This window comes from Macaca mulatta, chromosome 1 (assembly GCF_049350105.2).
Source record: "Macaca mulatta isolate MMU2019108-1 chromosome 1, T2T-MMU8v2.0, whole genome shotgun sequence".
Classification (NCBI taxonomy): Eukaryota; Metazoa; Chordata; class Mammalia; order Primates; family Cercopithecidae; genus Macaca; species Macaca mulatta.
Window position 1 is genome coordinate 70,679,940 of NC_133406.1, and position 20,544 is coordinate 70,700,483.

Sequence of the window (20,544 nt, forward strand, 5' to 3'; positions counted from 1 at the left end):
ACTAACTCCAGGAATTAACTCTTGTGCTTTGGTGCCTTCCTGTGAGGCGACTTCTCCCTTTTCCCTCTGTGCTCCTGCGTGGTTCCTGGTGTGGGGATAGGCATGCTGATGGATTGACAGACTGACCCGAGTGTGTAATTAAATAGGTTCTGAGATCCTCTGCTGTGCTCTATCCTACAGGTTAATGGAAACAGCAAAAGAAATGACGCGAGAGTCCTTGCCTATCAAATGCCTTGAAGCTGTCATCCTGGGCATGTATCCTTTAAGTTATGTATGCTTAGTTTACTGCATAAATGGTGGCTTCACAATGGGGCTGGTTGTGCCTTTAACATTGTAAATCCACAGAGATGATTATCTCCTTTGAGGAAAGTGTCAGACTCCTCTGGTTCCTCTCTTTAACTTCCACCATGGAGAAGTGAACCAAATGAATGCTTGGCTTCTTGGACCAATATTAGTCTCACCTGTGAGCTGCAGCCTCCATCAGGGCCAGCTCTCAGGCCAGTGACCTTGCAGACTCACTAATACTCACTAATCACAAGGAGAATTCTAACTTGGAGCGACTACAGAGAGTGCGTATGTGGCTGTTCTTTGCATTAATATGACATTGCAGCAGGAAAGACAGTCAAGGGGAAATGCAATCAGAGCCAAGAGTGCTAGTATCCAAACCCATCTCCAGGGAAAAGTCTTTGAAAATTCAGTGATGTGATCTCAACTCCCTGCAACCTCCGCCTCCCAGGCTCAAGTGACCTTCTGACCTCAGCCTCCTGAGTAGCTGGGACTACAGGCACATGCCACTATGCCCAGCTAATTTTTTTTTATTTTTGTATTTTTGGTAGAGATGGGGTTTCACCATGTTTCACCAGCAGGCTGTTCTCAAACTGCTGAGCTCAAGCGATCCGCCCACCTCAGCCTCCCAAATTGTTGAGATTACAGGCAGGAGCCATCGCGCCTGGCCTGTCTGGAAAAATTCTAAGAGTGGCGTGTGGAGGAGGCCAAGCTGTGCTAGTGTATCCTGACCTGACAGAACCTCCAGCTAAAACAAGGGTCTAGCTTCTCCCAAACTTTCTGTTCCATTTTTCACCAGACTCCTGGCTCTTCAGCCTGAGAGGAATATGGTGCAGAGAAATTGTGATGGCATCAACATCTTGGTGGTGATGGCAATTGAACACGATCAGATAGAAAAGCAAAGACGCTCCGAAGTCCTATGGGATGGATGCTGGAAGGGACAGTGGAAAAGGAAGTACTGCAAGACAGGAGCTTGAGAGATGGTCCCAGGCAAGATCAGTTAGGTCCTTGACCGCTGTGCTGAAAACGACTGTTTTCCAAAAGGCAATGGGCAACCCAGATGAAAACTCTGAAGCAGAGGTGTGGCGTGCTTCGGTATGTGCTCTAGAGATGTAGTTTTCCAAAGGACAGGCTGAAGGGCAGATTGGGGAAGGCTGAGCTGGATCAGCAAAGCCCGTTGGGAGCTGTTACATGAGGGAATGGTGAGGCTAGACTGATGGCCCTGGGGATGGGAATGGATTTCAGGGAATGTGTTTAAGAGCTATCAAGGAGATAGAATGTATAGGTCTTCTAGGCCAACTAGATACAGGAGTTGATGAGGAAGGAGTCAACAACTCCAGGTTTCTGAATTGGGCAATTGACTGCGGGATTATCGGGAGGAATGAGAGTGGCAGAGAAAGGAGAGGCAGACCTGAACTAAAACAGTGCCAGTGAAGGTGGAGGGAAGAGATGGAGGCATATATCATCACCACCACTGGGGGACTGCTTAGATAGGAGTTACTGGAGAACGGCAGTGACTCCATATTTCTGGCTTGCATGATAATGCCATAGTCCAAGGGAAGGACTTCAAGGAGAGGATTAGATTTAGGGAGAGGTGAGCTCAGATTTGGACATGTTAAATTTGAGGTGCCTTGTGGGATGTCGGGATGAGGTATTTGCAGTGTGGAGCTCACAGAGAAATCTGCACTGGAAATGTGAATTTAGGAGCTGTGATTAGGGGGTTGTGCTTACTGTTCAACAAGTGAGAAGAGAAAAAGATCAAGGATGAAATCAGTATTTTTTTGGTCTAGTTTGGCACAAAGAGCCCATGAAAGAGACTTAAGAAGGAAAGTCAGAGAGGTAGAAGGAAAATCAGGAGAGAAAGGAGATGGAGAAGTGAGTATAAGGACATGTGGCTCAAAATTAGACTGGGGACAGGAGGATTGGTCGAGTCTGTTTTCTGGGTCTCCTGGACATCTTTGTGGGAAGGGGAATCTCTGAGTCTTTCTGCAGCCTGTGGAAACACTTGCAGGCCTGATCTGAAACAAGATTGACCACAGGTGCCTTGGCTGACATTTGAAAAATGGAAACTTGAACCTTACTGAGGCCCCTCTCCAACCCTCCTGTCATCCTCCTCCCAGTTTCCCACAAAGGAGATGAAACATGTGCCTGGGGAACCCAGCAGGAGGCTGGGAATGGGGGTCGGGGCAGCAGATGGCTCAGGGCCCCAACCCTTTAGTGGCAGGAGTCAGCCACAGCTGTTCAGCGAAGCCTCCTGCAAGTTTAATGGAGGCAGACAATTGGCTGGGGATGCGCTGGTGGACGAGATCGACGAAGGGGAACACAAGCCCAGGCCCTTCATGGGGTGGACAAGCTAACTTCAGACTCTTTGTTGAGGTGTGTCTGAGTGCCTCTGGATTTAGGTCATTGAAATGACCACCTCCCTTACACAATAGTCTCATCCCTGCACAATTTTATACATTCGAACATCATGCCATTGGAATCACCCACAACCTTTTGGAATTGTGGGGATAGACCCAGGAACAGCCTTTGAGCCTGTCCAAATCAGAGACAGTGTGCTGGTGGTTTTCCTTTGTTCTTATCCTTCTGACATTTCAGAAAAGTGTGGGAAGGTGGAGAGCTTCAGTTCACACTGCTGAACTCAGGGAAATTTGACTCTTGCACACAGACAGGAAACACAGACCCGAAATCATCTTCTTTTTTTTTTTTTTTTTTTTTTTTGAGACGGAGTCTTGCTCTGTGATCCAGGCTGGAGTGCAGTGGCATGATCTCGGCTCACTGCAATCTCCACCTCCTAGGTTCAAGCGATTCTCCTGCCTCAGTCTCCCGAGTACCTGGGATTACAGGCGTGTGCCACCACGCCCGGCTAATTTTTTGTATTTTTAGTAGAGATGAGGTTTCACCATGTTGACCAGGCTGATCTCGAACTCCTGACCTCAGGTGATCTGCCCGCCTCAGCCTCCCAAACAGACCTGGATTCTAAAGGTTACAGCATCTTTGTCTTTTTGTGCCGGTCATCATCCCCAGGTCCTGCTTTCCACTTGGGGATAGTGAAGGTTATGAATGGGGTCATCCGTCTGTGTCTCCCACAGGCCCTTCTGCAGGTCCTGGCTCAACAACTTTGAAACCGGTTGGCTTGGCTGCTTGGACACCTGTGTCCATCGGCCTGTCGTTCCTTGCTTTCCCTGTTTTTGACTTTAGCCCAGAGTTTAGGATTCATTAGTGCTGAGCCACTTCTTTTTATCTTGCTTAAGGACATGCGCATGCTTTTACATGCATGCTAGAGAGGTAGACCTTTGCTTCCAAATTATCTTGTGAACTATGGCAGGTATTTTAGGGGACCTCACTGGCCATGGTGGGGCTTGCTAGTGGTACTAAAGCACTGTGGTTTATTAAAGTAACAGGTTCATTATGAGAGGCAGGTTAGGAATAGCCCCAGGAGGCTGGATACTAGAAAGATGATCCCGGGTTTGGCACTGCTGCTCCCACTTCCCTGGAAAAGCTCAGGTTACTTCCCTGCCTGCCTCCATACTACCTCGCCACCTCCCTCTCCATTCCCAGTTGCTCCAGGTCCCAAGGCTTTTCCAATTGACGTCATGATGGGACAAATCCTCGAAATCAGTGACTCATGACATGAGGGACTGGTGCTCTCTCTTGTCTCCTCCCCACTTCTCCACCTGGCTGACTACTTATCCTGTAAGACGAATTCCAGTGTTACCCTGCTGAGGCCCCTCCTCTGTCCACCCAGAGGTTGCTGGGCTTGCCTTTCTTATAGCACACATCACATTGTGTTTTGGTTTTTATTGTGGTAAAATATTTATAACATAATTTACCATTTTAACCATTTTTAAGTGCACAGTTCAGTGACGTTAAGTACATTCATAATGTTCTGCAAAATGACCACCATTCTGACCAGGCGCGGTGGCTTGCTCCTGTAATCCCAACACTTTGGGAGGCCGAGGAGGGCGGATCACCTGAGGTCAGGGGTTCGAGACCAGCCTGGTCAACATTGTGAAGCCCCGTCTTTACTAAAAATACAAAAATTAGCCGGGTATGATGGCGGGCACCTGTAATTCCAGCTACTCAGGAGGCTGAGGTAGGAGAATCGCTCGAACTTGGGAGGCAGAGGCTGCAGTGAGCTGAGATCGCGCCACTGCACTCCACTCCAGCCTGGGTGACAGCGTGAGACTCTGTCTCAAAAAAAGAAAAAGAAAGAAAGAAAGAAAGAGAGAAAGAGAGAAAGAGAGAAAGAGAGAGAGAGAGAGAGAGAGAGAGAAAGAAAGAAAAGAAAGAAAAGAAAGGCCACCATTCCTCCCCAGAAATGAAACCCCAAAGAAAGAAAGAAAGAAAGAAAAAAAGGCCACCATTCCTCCCCAGAAATGAAACCCCATGCCCGTTAAACAGCACTCCCCAGTTTCCTCCCTCCAGCCCCTGCCCACCACCATTCTACTCTCTGTCTCTGCACTTGCTACTTCAGGTACCTCAGATGAACGGAATCATACCATATTTGTCCTTTTGTATTTGGTTGATTTCACTCAGCATGTCTTCAAGACTCATCCTGCCCATTGCAGAATTTCCTTCCCTTATGAGGCTGAATAAATTATATGGCATATATACACTACATTTTGTTCATCTCTTTATCCGTCGATGGATATTTGGGTTGCTTCCACCTTCTAGCTGTTGCAAATAATGCTGTTCAGAGCATGGGTGTACAAATATCTGTTGGGGTCGCTGCTTTCAATTCTTTTGGATATGCACCCAGAATTGGAATTGCCAGGTCCTAGGGTACTCCTGTGGAATGATTTGAGGAATTGCCATACTGATTTCATTGTGTGCATTCTGAGTCCATCTCCCACCAGACCTCCGGGGAAGGGCTGTGTTCTTATCTTTGGCTCCATAGCCCTACCTGGCAGGCTGTCGGGCACAGCAGACACTCAGGGTTAAGTGTTTGTTACACTGACTTAAGCAGCTAAGGAATGCCCTTGTTCCAGCCTCAGAGAACTTGCCCCAGAAAGCAGCTAGGAATTTACGTAAGAGGACTCAGAAGGATGTGATTTCACTCCCTAACTGCCAGTTGATCTCACATGATAAAGTGAAGAGAAAGCAGGTACAAAACATTTTTAGAGAGTGGAGCCATCCGTGATTAAACCGAGGGCAGAGGGTGAGGCTGCTGCCAGTGCTGTGGATGGGTTCTGTCAGCATCCTTCCCTTCAGGACACCTGGATTAGCTCTGCACCGAGAGCAGTCCTTTTAAGTGTAAGGCAGTGTGCATCCACAACCTAAGGTTCATTCTTTCTGTAAGCATTAAACAAGCCCGTCTGTGTACCAGGCCAGTGCTGTGCCCAGGGAATGCCAGGATGTGAGACACAAGCCCTGCCCTCACAATTGCAATACAGGATGGGTAAGCACCAAGTGCCATGAGGGCTCTTGTGTGTTTTGGAAAGATGATCCCAGGCTTTTGCTGCGGCTCCCCCTTCCCTGGAAAAGCTCAGGTTATACTCCCCTGCCTGCATTCACACTTCCTTGCCACCTCCCTCTGCATTCCCAATGGCTCCAGGTCCAAAGGATTTACCAATTGACTTGGGGCGGGGCAGGGAGCAAGAATACCTAAGCTAGGACGAGGAAGGTCAGGGAGGCATGACACCCAGGAAAGGAGAAGGGATGGTCATGAGGCTGTTCCAGGCCGGGATGCAGCCTGTGTGAATCCTAGGAGCAGAGGAAAAAGTGCCTTGTTTTGTTCTGCAGGTATGTAATTACTGAAGAAAATGACAAGTTTTTCTTTTTGTCTCATATTAACTTGGTTTGGATATACAACATATAGTAGATAGTCAAAGACAACAAGCGAATGCTTTATAAAAGGATTAGTCTGGAAAAGTTAGATGTGGGCCTGCGCAGAGGCAGGGGAATGGACTCACTGACCCCTGTGAGACACTTTCCCTTCCTGTACATCCAGGCTCCGAATTTTCAAGGCCTCCTTTCTCTTCCTTGACTCGGATTGTCTAAGCTACTTAACCAATGGACAGCCTTCCATCGAGCGGTTCCCCATCAGCTTTAAAACCTACTTCTCAGGAAACTACTTTCACCACGTTGTACTGGGGATTTACTGCAATGGCCGCTATGGCTCACTGGGTATGAGCCGCAGGGCTGAGCTGATGGACAAGCCATTGACTTTTCGGACTCTGAGTGACCTCATCTTTGACTTTGAGGACTCCTACAAGAAATACCTACACACAGTCAAGAAGGTCAAGATTGGACTGTACGTCCCCCATGAGCCTCATAGCTTCCAGCCCATTGAGTGGAAGCAGCTGGTCCTCAACGTCTCAAAGATGCTGAGGGCTGACATAAGGAAGGAGCTGGAGAAATACGCCAGGGACATGAGAATGAAGGTGGGTGCTGGGAAGACAAGGAAGCCATGCAGGAGAGCTCTTTTCCCATTCCTTTCTCTCCGCCTCTTGCTCCAGGCATCATTTTTCTAGGATGGTCAAACATTTCTTGAGGTTAAAGTCTCTCTTTGCACGTACTACTGCAAAGAAAACCATATAAAATCAGTTTAGATGTGACATTTAAAATAATGTCTTGTCCTGCAATTTCTTCTATGAAATCAGATCTAAAGTGTTAGTCATTTTATACTGAAGCTCTAGTTTGTTCTGTTTTGTTGATGTAGTAGGGTGACCAATTGTTCCAGTGTGCCTGGAACTGCGGGCCTTCCCAGGACAAGAGATTTCCAGTATTAAAACCTGGAAAACCTTACATGCTCGCCTTATATAGACTATACTCATACGTCCCTCTTCCCTCTCTCAGTTTTACCTCCAAAGTGATGTGATTCTCGCTTGTCCATGTCCCTCCAGGGCTTGTGCAGTCACTAAGAGAAAAGGATTATGCTGACTTCAGGCCTGGCTATGTTTAGCACTGGTGGACTTGTCATGTTCAGTCTGCAGGACCTGGAGTGACGATTCCTGGTCAATTAAAACCATTCTGTCATGTGTGTGGGATGGGAGCATCAGAGGAAGAACAAGCTGGTTTCTGGGGCAATGTAGATGGGACTTTGCCTTCATGAGGAGAGGAACTTGCCAAGCAGATAAACACAGCCCCGGTGTGGGGGCTGAGGCACTGGGCCGTGTTCCTCTCTCCACACGGCACGGGGCACAATGTGACCATCTGTATATCCGTCTTAGAAGTGGTGCCCTTGCTGCTTGACAGTACAGGACAAGAGAGAAACGTGTGTGTCTCCAGCCTCCTTTTTTTAGAAATCTTCCTGCTCAGTGCCTTCTAATCCATGGCGTCATGATTGGGCTGGGGGTGTGGGATGCGGTGCTGGAAGAAGACGTGAGGCTGGAGATCCTTTAGGAACCAGGGTGATTAACTCCTCACATCTCCTTCAGATCCTGAAACCTGCAAGTGCCCACTCTCCGACCCAAGTGAGAAGCCGGGGAAAATCCCTGTCCCCCAGAAGAAGACAGGCAAGCCCCCCGAGGAGGCTCGGCAGGCGAGACAAGTCGTGAGTAATATTTCCTCTTCCCCAACTCAAAGCCAAACACACACATTCAAGGGGTTGTCCTGGCCCATGGGGACAAAGCTGTGTCTTGGGCCCGGCATCTGAACCAGACAGCAATCTCCAAGAGGACTGCCCCTCATTCAGGGGACGTCTATGGAAAAGGATCCGCTGTGCACATCACCCCCATTGCCACTTCTGTGCTGTCAGTTGCACACACAAATGGAAGGATAAGTCCTAGGCAGAATGAGGTGAAGAATAGCCTGAAATGCAGGCAGCCCGGAGGGAGCTTCGGACTTAGAATTAGGAAACCTGGGGCTGGAACCGGCTCAGCTGCTTGGGGATGTCTTTGTTATCTTTCTGGGCATAAGTTTTTCTCACCCATAAAATGGGATTGTTAGAATTTATGAACTCTCCTAAAATTCTGTAGTCCTCTGTACCCAGCAGAAAGTGTGATAACCATCAGTGGACGGTGGTGTCAGAAACACCCACCAGCTCATCTTCTTCCTTGGCTAACTCTACCCTGTCCGTTTCAGCCCTGAGGCCAGTGATCCCACGTCTACTTCTTAGGTCAAAATAACCCACTTAAGCAATGACAGATTGGAGATGCTGGGGATGCCCAAATTCACCAGTGATTATCTGCTGGCAAATATTTGAACGATAGCCATCCTGGGAAAAAACACTGCTTTTCTAACAGTAGCAGCATGCTGTGTCACCCAGCCTCTTGCCATGCTGGGACCATGTGGCGCAGAGCACAGGGGGGCTTGGTTGAATCCCAACTCTGTCACATGTTAGTTGTGCAGCTGGGCACATCCTTCCTCCTCGGGGAGCCTTGGTTTCCTCATCCATGAAAGAATATCAAAATGCTCTCCTCACCTATCTGACAGGGTGGTTTGTAAAGATCCAGGTAGATGATGTAACGAGAGTGACTTGTCAACAGTGAACTGTGTTCACACAAGCACATTATCATCGCCACATCAATCCTGTACAGTGAGCAGGGAACATTTTACAAGTTTTGTTTTCAGGTGAAGAAACCAGGACCCAAAAAGGGCTTGTTATCTTGTAAGTTCTGTACTGGTCAGTGGGAAGTGGGGCTGAAACCCAGCTCATCTGATTCTGGGAGGTGGCAGGGCAGAGTCGGGGAGGGTTCTGTTTTCAGAAGAACAGGACGGGACGAAGTACTTTCATTTCCAAGGATGGTTTTTTACTTGCCCCATTCCACATCCTAAAGCCAGTCCTGGGTTCAGCAGCTACTGCCACGAGGGCCTTGGTGACAATGGCTGTCGTTCTGGGCTGGAAAAGAGGGTGTGAAGCAGTGAGAGGTCACGTGTTCCCGGTAGCAAGAGAGGCTGAAGATGAGAATGGCTTCGGCATAGGTTTGTCCTTGTAGGGAGCAGGATGGCTTCCGACCTTTCACACGTGGCCTCCTGACCCCAATCCTCCCCCTGATGCTAGCCACTGCCCTTGACCCTTGACCCTAACCTTAGCCCTTACTCTCTCTCTCGCTTTGATTCAAACATCCATTAATTGCTGTCGCTGCACAAAGTAGTGGTTGTCTCAGAGGACTATGAACATAGAAACCCTTCCCAGAGGGTCATTTAGCATAGAGTGAGTGATCCAGCAATAGCAAGCTGCTCATAAAACAACTGATTTTGTCTGATTTATTATCTGTTTTGCCCAAGGAGGGCTGAGTCATTCCCTGAGGAGCTCCCAATCTTCAGCAAATGTCGAGCAGTCTATAAAAGCCTGCCCTTCCCTTTAGATTCTAGAATCCAGAGCACGTGAAGGCCCAAGCATTCCGCCTGGCCGTGGATTCCTGCACAGAATGGCGGCTATTGATTTTGAAGACTAGTCCTGGTGGATCCATTTTACTCGGATCCACAGGGACATTGCATTCACAGGGCCATGTTGAGTCTTTAACCAGGAAATGTGACCATAAATGCGAGGGGATGGTAAAGATCCTAGAAACCATGGTAACAGGATGATGTCAGGAGTCAGGAGGTGGTGGTGGCTGTTTGGGAAATGTGGAGGAAGGAGAGTTTGAGTTTGGATGATGGAATGTGGAGTGCATCTTTGACATCAGGGGAATTGCTGAAAATGCAGACCTGGAGTTTGAGGAAGCTAGGGGATAAAGGTTGTATTGGAGCCATCTACTTAGAATTGCCAGTTGAAATGACAGCCAGATAAGTCTGTGAGCAAAGAAAGTAGAGAAAAAAGAAATGGCTGGACATGGTGGTTCATGCCTGTAATCCCAACACTTTGGGAGGCTAAGGAGAGATAATTGCTTGAGCCCAGGCGTTTGAGACCAGCATGCCTATGCCACATAGGGAGACCCTGTCTTTACAACAACAACAGATTAGCCAGGCATGGTGATGCATGCCTGTAGTCTCAGCTTCTTGGGAGGCTGAGATGGGAGGATCTCTTGAGCCTGGCAATTCAAGCCTGGATAGCGCCATTGCACTCCAGTCTGGGCGAAGGAGTGAGGCCCTCTTAAAAAAAAAAAAAAAAATGATGACGAGGCCCTGAGGAAGCCCAAGAAAAAGAGGCAGAACAGAAGATGGAAAAGGAACAGTCAGAGAGGGAGAGGATGGATCAGGACTGTGAGCGCACCTGCGCCTGCAGAGGACAGCTGTCAGAGTGCAAAGCTACCGTGAGTGCAAAGCTACCTTCTGGTGTTGGGGCACCACTTGCCCTCTGCCCTCCTGCCCATCTGGCACACCAGAGTGGGCTGGGAATGGGGAGAAAGACCAGGGAAAGGGAGTGGTCACCTGAGGTCAGGAAGGAAGACCTGCAGGAAGAGGGCGACTCTCCTCCTGCCTCACATGCCCCGGAGTGGACCCCAGCCCCACTGGGGGAAGCACAGAAGCACAGAGGTGATGGCTCATGGCTCAGCAGTGAAAACATAAGCTTTTCAAAAACGATGAGAAGTGGCTGCAACAAGGTGAGGAGGGGTGAGTTTCAAGGGGGAGAGGGGAAAGTAGTGGGGGAAGGAGAAGCGCTATGGACTGGGGTGACATTTAGAGAGGCAGTGTTGAGAGGGCTGAGGGGCTGGAACCAGCCTGGGAAAGGGAGTGAGAATGAGAGCTGATGGAGCTGATGCAGGCCAGGATTCGTTTTTCAAGAAGGAGCCCTGAACAGAGATGCAGCAACCTGATTTCTGACTCCAACTCTGCATGAACCAGCTTGTGGCTTTGAGCAAGCTGCTTCTCTGTGCCTCACCTGTGTAAGGGGACAGGGGACTTAGAGCAGATTATTCTAGGTAGTTTGTAAACTCTGTGGAGTTCCCCTGGGGCTTTTGTCTTTCTAGAATTGGAAGAGACCAGAGTGTCTTTGGACACATAGAGAAAATAACCAGGAGAAAGAAATGAATGTTCAAGAACAAAGGGATGAATGGAGCAAGATACATGAGCAGCTGGGGTCAGATGGGATGGAAGGCTACAGAGGGGGCTTAGAAGGTGGTGGGTGGGGGAGAGGGCAGGAGCAAAGGAAGGGGGGACATTAGGGAGAGCTTGACATACATGAGGAGGTAGAAGTTGAAGGACTGTACCTTAAGTGGCCTTTATCCTGCCGTGAAGGAGTTGAAGAAAGGGCCCAGCTGAGGACAGATAGATAGATCCTGCAGTGCTGTTCTCAACTCTCAGTGTGCACCAGCATCACCTGGAGGGTCTGTTGAAACAGAAGACTGCGGACCCCTTTCCCAGAGCTTCTGAGTCAGCAGATGTAGGATGGAGCCTGAGAACCTGTGTTTCTAATGATGCTGATCCTGCTGGTCCGGGGACCACACTTTGACATGTACCATTTGCTTCAGCCGCAGGCCTTCCCCTGTGTTTGATGAATCAGAATGGGAAAACTGAGTTGGTGGTTGACCCTAAAAAATAACAGTCACTGGCTGAAAGTACTGGGTCTGTTGAGAGGGTCAGATAAAGCCATTGGGTGTGATTTAGGGGCTCAGCCTTGTCCAGTGTCACCTGGATCTCTGGATAATGAGGTTGTGGAGGCGAAGTTAGGGGGTCTGACCCTGCGCTGGCTCCCATGTTTGGGCTCCAGTGAAGTCATTCTGGGAGGTGCCCACTGGTCACTCTCCTGGGGGCCAGACGGGGCCTCCGGTCCTTCATCCCCTAGGCCATGCCCATACACTAATCTCTGACTACTTTGTCACGCAGCCAAGGCAAGTGAGCACCCCTGCGCCTGCAGAGGACAGCTGTTAGGCTGCGCCAGCTGTGAGTGCAAAGCTCTCCCGCTCCCCTCCTACCCCGCTGGCACATCAGACTGGACCTGGGAATGGGGAGAAAGACCAGGGGAAGGGAGTGGTCTGTCACTTGAGGTCAGGAAGGAAGACCTGCAGGAAGAGGGGAATTCTCTTCCATCACCCTCCTCCCTTCATGCCCCAAAGTCGATCCCAGCCCCCCGTGGGGAAAGCCCCAGGAGCACGGAGGTGACGGCTCATGGTTCAGTGAAATCATAAACTTTTCAAAAAAGGTGAAGAGTGACTGCCACCTGCCTCAGAATCCCCCTGACTCATGCCCCAGCCCCGGAGCCCTTCCTCCCAGGTAAACATTGATTCCCAAAAGTCCTCCTTCCTAAACTGCTCCCAGTAGGTCAGAGTCTTCGGGGTTTTTTTCCCCACAGCTAGGGCCGAGTGGCCTTGGAAGAGTTTGACCATCCACAGAGCCCAGTTGGCTTGCAGGTGCCCGTGGACAATTTTGTATGTGCAAATCCAGTAAGGCCATGGTTATTCTTGGTGGCAGAAACCCCTGCCACTTCTTTTCTCTCTCTCTAGCGCTTGGAGGTTGGGAGGGAACCCTAGAGGGCGCATATCTCAGCTGAAGTTTCGAACGGATTGAGGTGTTCCAGGAGGGAAGATTCTCTCCCTAATTCCTCTGAAACCTTGACTTCTGAGTTGCAGGGCTGGGGAAGGGATTGCAGGGGCTACCGTGTAGGAGGGGGAAGAGAGGTGCGGGACGTGAGAATAAGAAGGGCTGTGAGAAGCCACAAGAACTGGAGCGCCAAGCCCCAGCTTCCCTCTCTAGATTCCAGCTCCTGCCATTCTGCCACACTCCACCCAGGGCGGCCGCATTCCTGGAGGTATGTTTGGAGAGAGGCAGCCCCTCAGCTTCCACCCGTGGCCTTCGCCAAGCAGGCTTTTCTCCAGGTAATCTTGCTTTTGGCGAGGAAATGAGAAAGTGACAAATACGGTCTTGACCCAATCACTGCACAAACTCCGGGAATCTCACTGTAAGATGCCAGGACTAGGGTTTGGTGACTCTTGTCGCTGTGCTATTCTGTCAGCATTACATAAGGCCATCGCGTCATTTCTAAATGTGTTGGGTGTCATAAGGAAGCCTGGGAGGGGCCCAAAGGGTGGAAAATTACCATAACAGGCGAGAGGCCCATCAGCTGTGGGGTCCCAGTCCCTGTCTGCCATGGATAATTTTAGTGGCATTATATCCCCATCCACCTCCTCCCTCCAGCTGGAGCGACTTCCAGCCTTGAATTCCTCTCCATTTTTGCACTTGTCTAAATAATCCCTTTTGAAAGAAGGATCAGTGTCACTGGGTTGACAAGAATCAGCTGAGTGGGAGGGCAGGTGAAGATGACTGTGTAGCATCTGTTGAGACCAAGTTTCAAGGGGGAAACCAGGACTCCCCCACCCTTCCACCCACGGGTCCTTTCTTACACTCCGCTCCCCTGGGAGTGTTTAAAGCACCTACTACACTGAATTGTCAAGTTTTTTCCTGTGGTTTGTAAAGAGGAAGGGAGAGGGAGGTTGCGATTCATGTTTCAAAGGCCATCTGTGAACTTAAACCAACTCCTTCCCAGCCCTGGGCCTCGGAACCCTTGCAGCTGTTCACTGAGGGGTGTTCCCAGGGGTTCTCAACTGGGTCAGCTCTGGGAGAGGAGGGTTAGAAATGTGGTGGGAGGTGGAAGTTTTTGCTTCTCACATCTCGGTAAAGTGAGGAAGCTCCTTGTTAGGGCCGGGGGTCTGAGACGTGAATGCCCCGCAAAGGCCAGGACCACCCTGCCCAATAAAGAACCGTTCCACCTCAAATGCCAACAGCGCCCTCGCTGGGAAGCTTCAGCGCTCTCTGAGGTCCTTTCCATTTCTGACAGTTCATGACTCTTGGCTTGCTGCCTATGACCTGGCCCTGGGCGAATTGGAGTGAGCAGATAGCGATTTTCTGGTTTTGCAGCCAGAGTGACCATGTGGAACATTTTTCTCAATTGAGGCCAATGTTCCTGAGGACCCATGAGAACCTCTTCATCTTCTCTCCCCTGTGTGGCTGCTTTTTCCCGCTGTCCCTCCTCCTGTTTTCTTTGCTGGTCATCTTTCTTTGCCTCCCCTTTTCTTCCTCTTTGATTTCCCTTCTTCATCATCAATCTCTGTGGCAGTTCATGGCTCCAGTAGGCTCTGTCTGCCCTGCTGGACACCCTGGGGGTCCCAGAGGTTAGTAAGCCCTGAAAGCCCATCTCCTTTCACTGCAGGGCCTCTAGCTGGACAATGGGATTCCTGCTGCATTCTGTCAGGAAGGATTACGTATGTCCAGACATCTGGTTGAGTGAGGGCAGAGGTTGTTTTAATGAGGTCATCGAGAAAATTTGATTCCATGGTCTAATCACATTGACTGGTGCCCAAGAAGTAATTCTCCTTAGATCCCAAGTGAGAAATATCCCCAGTGGGAAAAGGAGATTTCCTTAGGGTGGAAAGTAGAGGGAATCAAAAAAACAAAACAAAACAAAAACAAAAAACAAACAAACAAACAAACAACACTAGGAAGGCTATGAAGGGAAAAGCTAAACCTCCAAGATGGTGAAGGGGCAGTTTCTACTCCATTGACTGCCTGGTCAGTTCCCCCAGGGAAATTCATGTGGCCCAAAGTCCCCAGGGATGCTTGATGGAGTGATGGGCCTCATCAGAAAAGACCACCTCAGACAGAGCGAGCCAGGAGCCTCTGTGAGCTCCCCAGGGTCACACAGGGTCAGACAAGGGCAGACAGGGTGAGGTTTCCTAGAGCTGAGGGGTTCTTGTCCCAGAAAGGAGAAGTGACATCAGAGCCTGGAAACTGTGCCCTGGAATCTCCAACAGTTGGCCTATGGCCAGAGTCTCCTGCCTGGGGAGAGCTCAGAGGGATGGGCACCGGCTGAAAAATCTCTTCTGGGCCGAATCCGTCTTGGCTGAGGCCTCCGTTTACATAGCAATGTCAGCTGTCTGCCCTGGCAGCTGCCAGCAGCGGTGCCTTCCATTCAGGGAAGCAAGGAATGTGAGGGAGGAGCGGACTGGCCTGGAATGAGGGTGACCGGTGTGAATGAACCTTCCTTCATCCCTGTGTCGGTCTAGCTGAGGCCATGCTGTGCCTCTGCGGCCTACCCAGATAGGCAGTGTATGCTAAATCGGGGCCTGGTCTGACCTGATTCCGGCCAGACTCCACAAGAATGGGGGCCCTGGGGTCTTTGCTTAAACTTGTAAATGCTGGGCCGAGAGCACCCCTGGTTTAATCTCTTCCACACTCTTAACATCGGGATTAAGAGTCTAACGGTAGAGTGGCACCTTTCCCACACATCCCTTCCTGGACTCCTGAGCCTGCAGGCTGTACCGCCAGTCTGGCCTTTGTATTTCTGTGTGAGGGTGAGCACCTGCCAGCACATGTGCCCAGATATGGCCCTCGGTCAGAGATGCGGAAGAGAGACTGGGTGGTTGAGGGAACCTGGTGAACTTCCTCTCCTCTTCCTATTTCTTTTCTTAAACCTCATCTCTTCCAGATACACTCCTATGCATGTTCAGCCTTGGGATGTGTTGATGTCTCCGCTCCATCACTTTCTGGTTCTGAGGCTTCTTGTGGTTGCACAGATGGCACCATCTGGTCGGGCCGAGCTCTTCCTCTGCACCGAGGCTGCCTCAGAGTGTGAAGGGCTTGGTGTGCAACTGTCAAAGTTGAGGTAGCAGTGGCGGAGACTAGTAGGATTTTTCACAGAATAACTTCTCTGTGGAGCCACCACCCTGCTCTCCCCAGCCTACCTCCTGCTTTGAGCAGCCTCTGTCCACCTGGCTGCGGGAATGCAGACCATCATTGGGGTTAAGCGTAGCCTTGGGGTCAGGTCATCAAGCTTTCACCCTAGCTCACTCTGAGTCCATTCACTTCACAACAGGTGAGGCTGGGACTATCCCTGCGTGCGGATATCGTTCCTCCTGCAAAGTGAGTCAAAGGAAAGTTTTCTACTCTCTTTCCCCTAAGACAAAATGTTGCCTGAGAATCTTGAAAAAAGAAAATTCTTTCCTTTCTTTGCCTTGTTTGGAGGAGGATGGCAGGGGGGTGGGGTTGGAGAAATATATTAGTCTAAAATAATAACCCTGGATCCGATGAGAGGTTCTGGGCAAGTGCAGACCCGGCTGAATCATCATCCTAGTGCTCGTGTTTCTTAAAAATAAACCCCCTTGCAATATTCTAATTATAGCTGGGGGAGCACTTGGAAGAGGCCTCTCTACACACAATAGCTCACCCAGCTCTGGTCCTGAGATGAGCTGGCAAGGACTGAACAGCATTTCTGGCTGGGCCCCACAGGCAGGTGGCATGCTGTGATAACCTACTTCTGCCCTATGCCAGCCAAGGAAATTGCAGCCGTGGTTGCTGTAAAAGAAAAGGATTTCATCTTCTGGGCAGTTCACCAGGAATCTCAGTTTAGCTCATTTTCTGCCAATATTAGCCCTTTTCTTCTCCTGGGTTCTGGGTACTTAGTGGAAGGCCACGTGGCAGGGCTGGGGATACAGAAGAAGATGACCTAGTCCCTTTCCTTTGGAAGCACTCAAGCTGTTGATGCATTCAGCTTAATGAGTAGGCAGGTTCTCCACATGGCTTTCAGGGGTAAAGCACACCCGCTCCAATACAGAAAATAAATGTTCTTCCTGCTTGTTAATTCTGAAAATGTTGTCATGGTAACTTGAATCCCTGGCTTAGGACTTTGTCTCTAAAATAAAATATCCCATGATGAAAGTAACAGATGATTCCCTATCATCCATTTACATGTTAGTGAGAATTTGATTGATAGGTACATATTCCGCAGTGGGATTCATAGATGAATTTCCTTGGTCCCTGCTTTCAAATTGTTCACAATCTCTGAGGCAGGGGTAAGGGTTATGAATTGGCAGGATTCTTGAACAGATGTTGTCTTAGTCCATTTTGTGTTGTTGTAACAGAATACCTGAGACTGGGTCCTTTATAATGAACAGGAAATGTATGTATTGGCCCATGGTTCTGGATGCTGAGAAACCCAAGATCAAGTGGCTGACATCTGGTGAGATCCTTCTTGTTGCCCTGTCCCATGACAGAAGGGCAAAGGAGGGAGAGAGGAAAGAGAGTAAGCACGAGTGAGCAAAGGGGCCAAACTCATTCTTTTATAAGAAACCCGCTCCTGAGAAAACAACACTAATCTATTCATGAGGGTGATGCCCCAGGATCCACACACCTCCCACTAAGCCCTGCCTCCCAACCCCACTGCACCGAGGATCAAGTTTCCAAAGGATCCACACCCCTCCCACTAAGCCCTGCCTCCCAACCCCACTGCACTGAGGATCCAGTTTCCAAAGGATCCACACACCTCCCACTAAGCCCTGCCTCCCAACCCCACTGCACCGAGGATCGAGTTTCCAAAGGATCCACACCCCTCCCACTAAGCCCTGCCTCCCAACCCCACTGCACCGAGGATCGAGTTTCCAAAGGATCCACACCCCTCCCACTAAGCCCTGCCTCCCAACCCCACTGCACTGAGGATCCAGTTTCCAAAGGATCCACACCCCTCCCACTAAGCCCTGCCTCCCAACCCCACTGCACCGAGGATCGAGTTTCCAAAGGATCCACACACCTCCCACTAAGCCCTGCCTGCCAACCCCACTGCACCGAGGATAGAGTTTCCAAAGGATCCACACACCTCCCACTAAGCCCTGCCTGCCAACCCCACTGGACCGAGGATCCAGTTTCCAAACCCATGAACTTTGGGGGACACATTTAAGCCACAGCAAATGTACCAAAGAAAATGACAGAGCATACAGAGCAAGTAGTGGATTGTGACGGTAGGGAGTCAGAAAATAAGTCCTGAAGTAAGTGACATTTGGGATGGCCCTCTAAGGATGAGGAGATGTCAGGGAGAGCATTCTAGACAGGAGACAGCATAAGCCAAGGTGCAGAGGCAGGAGTGGCCATGGTGTCCTTCGCAGATGCTTGGAAAGATGCTTTGAGCTGGCAGAGGAAGGGGGAAGTTTGCATTGTGGTTAAGGGTGTGGGCTCTAGATTCTGGGGACCAACTCTGGTTCCAACGCCTGCTAACTGTGTGACTTTGCTTTGAGCAAGTTCCCTACCTTTCAGTACCTCCATTTTCTCTTCTATAAAATGGACAATACCAGTATCAACCCCATGGGTTATGGTGAGGATTAATTAATCCACGGAAACCTCTTAGAACAATGCCTGGCACATCGTTAAGTGCCTGAATACATAAAAGCTATTTATAATGGTGATTTCCTGGTACCTGGAAGGCATGGGAAAACTGGTGCAAGTGCCAGGGAAAGACTAAAAAAAAGAGTCCAAAGGTTCCCAAGTTAAATTTCATCTATTTTCAAAGGTGCCAGTAGCAGAACACAGGTAATGGTAGAGTGAAGTTTAAGAAACACATGAACTACAAAAAAAATTTATGGACTGAGGGGCTCCAAAGTGAGGAATTAAGGCAAGTGGCCAGAAAGTGGCTTCTCAAGGAGGTGGCAGGCCTGTGGCTAGTTAGCTACAGTGATCCCAGTGAGCCTCCATGACAGGGATGAGCGGGTGGGTTTTGTTTTCTCCCTGAGCCTACCCTGTAGGCTCTCCTGGCCACTGACTTTCCAGGATAGACTGTCCGGCACAGGACTGAGAGAGAGAACAGGTCAGTGCAGATCTAGTCCAACAACTTGAAAATACTATGAAGCTAGTGTCTTATTTTCTTATATGAAGGGCAGCATATTTAGAGTTTCAGAAGGAGGAGAGGTGTGACTTGGTGTTGAGGAAGATGCCAGGCCAGGAAGGGAGCATATGTAAGAAAGCTTCAGAAACTGGGATGAGCTAACTGGTAGGTCCTACAAGGACCATGGAACAAGCGTCTCTTGTTAAGCACATGCACTGCTTAATTTTCAGAGACAACAGGAGATCTAAAGAGCTACCATGGCTTAGGTCCTACATAGTTTGCAGGGTTACAGGGAAGAAGACTGACTCTTAGAAGTGAGTGTGACTCCTGACTTCATTTGGACTGTGGCCATTCCTCCTGAGTTAGAACTTGCTAGGAACATGTTCTCCATACTCCACACAGTAACCTTCCTCAGGTTGACTTAGCACCCACTATTAGTGGAACAGATTTGGCTAAGGTTGGGTGTAAGCTGTAGCTTAAACATAATTCACTTTTTTTTTTTTTCTTTTTTTTGAGAAATTCCAGCCTGCATTTCCAGGCTGGAATGCAGTTGTGTGATCTAGGCTCACCACAACTTCCACTTCCTGGGTTCAAGCAATCTTCCCATCTCAGCCTTCCAAGTAGCTGGGACTACAGTTGCACGTACCACATCTGGCTAATTTTTTTGCATTTTCTTTTTTTTTTTTTTTGTAGAGATGGGGTTTCACCATGTTGCCTAGGCTGGTCTGAAACTCCTGGGCTCAAGTGATCCTCCCTTAGCAGCCTCCCAGCTTGTAGTGCTGGTACTACAAGCATGACCCACCGCACCAGCCATGATTCACTTTTATGTAAAAGCAGCTCAACAGAGGTGGTGGAAATGGGCTTCCTGCTGCGCTGCCATCTTTAGAACCCATCTCTTTTTTTTAATTTTTTGAGACAGAATCTCACTCTGTTGTTCAGGGTAGAGTGCAGTGGCGCATCCTTGGCTCACTGCAACCTCCACTTCCCAGGTTCCAGCGATTCTGCCTCAGCCTCCCGAGTAGCTGCGACTACAGGAATGCACCACATACCCGGCTGTTTTTTTGTATTTTTAGTAGAGATGGGGTTTCACCATGTTGGTCAGGCTGGTCTCAAACTCCTGACCTCAAATGATCCACCCACCTCAGCCTCCCAAAGTGCTGGAATTATAGACCTAAGCCACTATGCCCAGCCCTAGAGATCATCTTGAGGTCCCCACTCCAGCCATCACTTCCATGTTCCCATCAGTAGGAAGAACAAAGGAAAGAAAAAGTTGAAGGGCACATATCAGTTGTCTTTTGAAGACATGTCTGCTAACTGCCACACCACACTTGCATTTAAATCTCACTGGCTACAACTTAGTCTGAGGCCATGCCTGGGTACAGGGAGGCTGGAAGATAGACTTTGTATTCAAGGCAGTTATACACCTAGCTAAAAGTCAGGGATGGGAGACGGGGGTGTTTACTAAAGAAGGGAAGAGTGAATGTGGAAGGGCAACTAATAGACGCTGCCACACACAGATCGTTAGATAAATCAGTTATGAAAATCATCTAATACAAATGTAGTTTATATCTGGGTAAGAAATATATGCTTGGCTGGGCGCGGTGACTCAAGCCTGTAATCCCAGCACTTTGGGAGGCCGAGACGGGCGGATCACGAGGTCAGAAGATCAAGACCATCCTGGCTAACAAGGTGAAACCCCGTCTCTACTAAAAAATACAAAAAACTAGCAGGGCGAGGTGGCGGGCGCCTGTAGTCCCAGCTACTCGGGAGGCTGAGGCAGGAGAATGGCGTAAACCCGGGAGGCGGAGCTTGTAGTGAGCTGAGATCCGGCCACTGCACTCCAACCT

At 49.5% G+C, this 20,544-nt stretch overlaps 2 protein-coding genes across 3 annotated transcripts in view; one reads left to right on the top strand and one right to left on the bottom strand.

Annotated features, from left to right (window-relative positions):
- VASH2 (vasohibin 2) overlaps nt 1-20,544 on the top strand; it is a 42,048-nt gene that overhangs the window by 15,992 nt on the left and 5,512 nt on the right. The window contains exons 5-7 of the mRNA XM_001107184.5: nt 181-255; nt 6,290-6,671; nt 7,668-7,783. Of these exons, the coding sequence (XP_001107184.1) occupies nt 181-255; nt 6,290-6,671; nt 7,668-7,783 (573 nt within the window). The remainder of the gene's footprint in view (nt 1-180; nt 256-6,289; nt 6,672-7,667; nt 7,784-20,544) is intronic.
- ANGEL2 (angel homolog 2) overlaps nt 6,059-20,544 on the bottom strand; it is a 44,564-nt gene continuing 30,078 nt past the window's right edge. For both annotated transcript variants that reach the window (XM_077937535.1, XM_077937542.1), the window contains exons 9-10: nt 11,325-11,599; nt 6,059-6,808 (exon numbers count right to left, since the gene is read on the bottom strand). In XM_077937535.1, the coding sequence (XP_077793661.1) occupies nt 11,526-11,599 (74 nt within the window). In that variant the 3' untranslated portion in view covers nt 6,059-6,808; nt 11,325-11,525. The remainder of the gene's footprint in view (nt 6,809-11,324; nt 11,600-20,544) is intronic.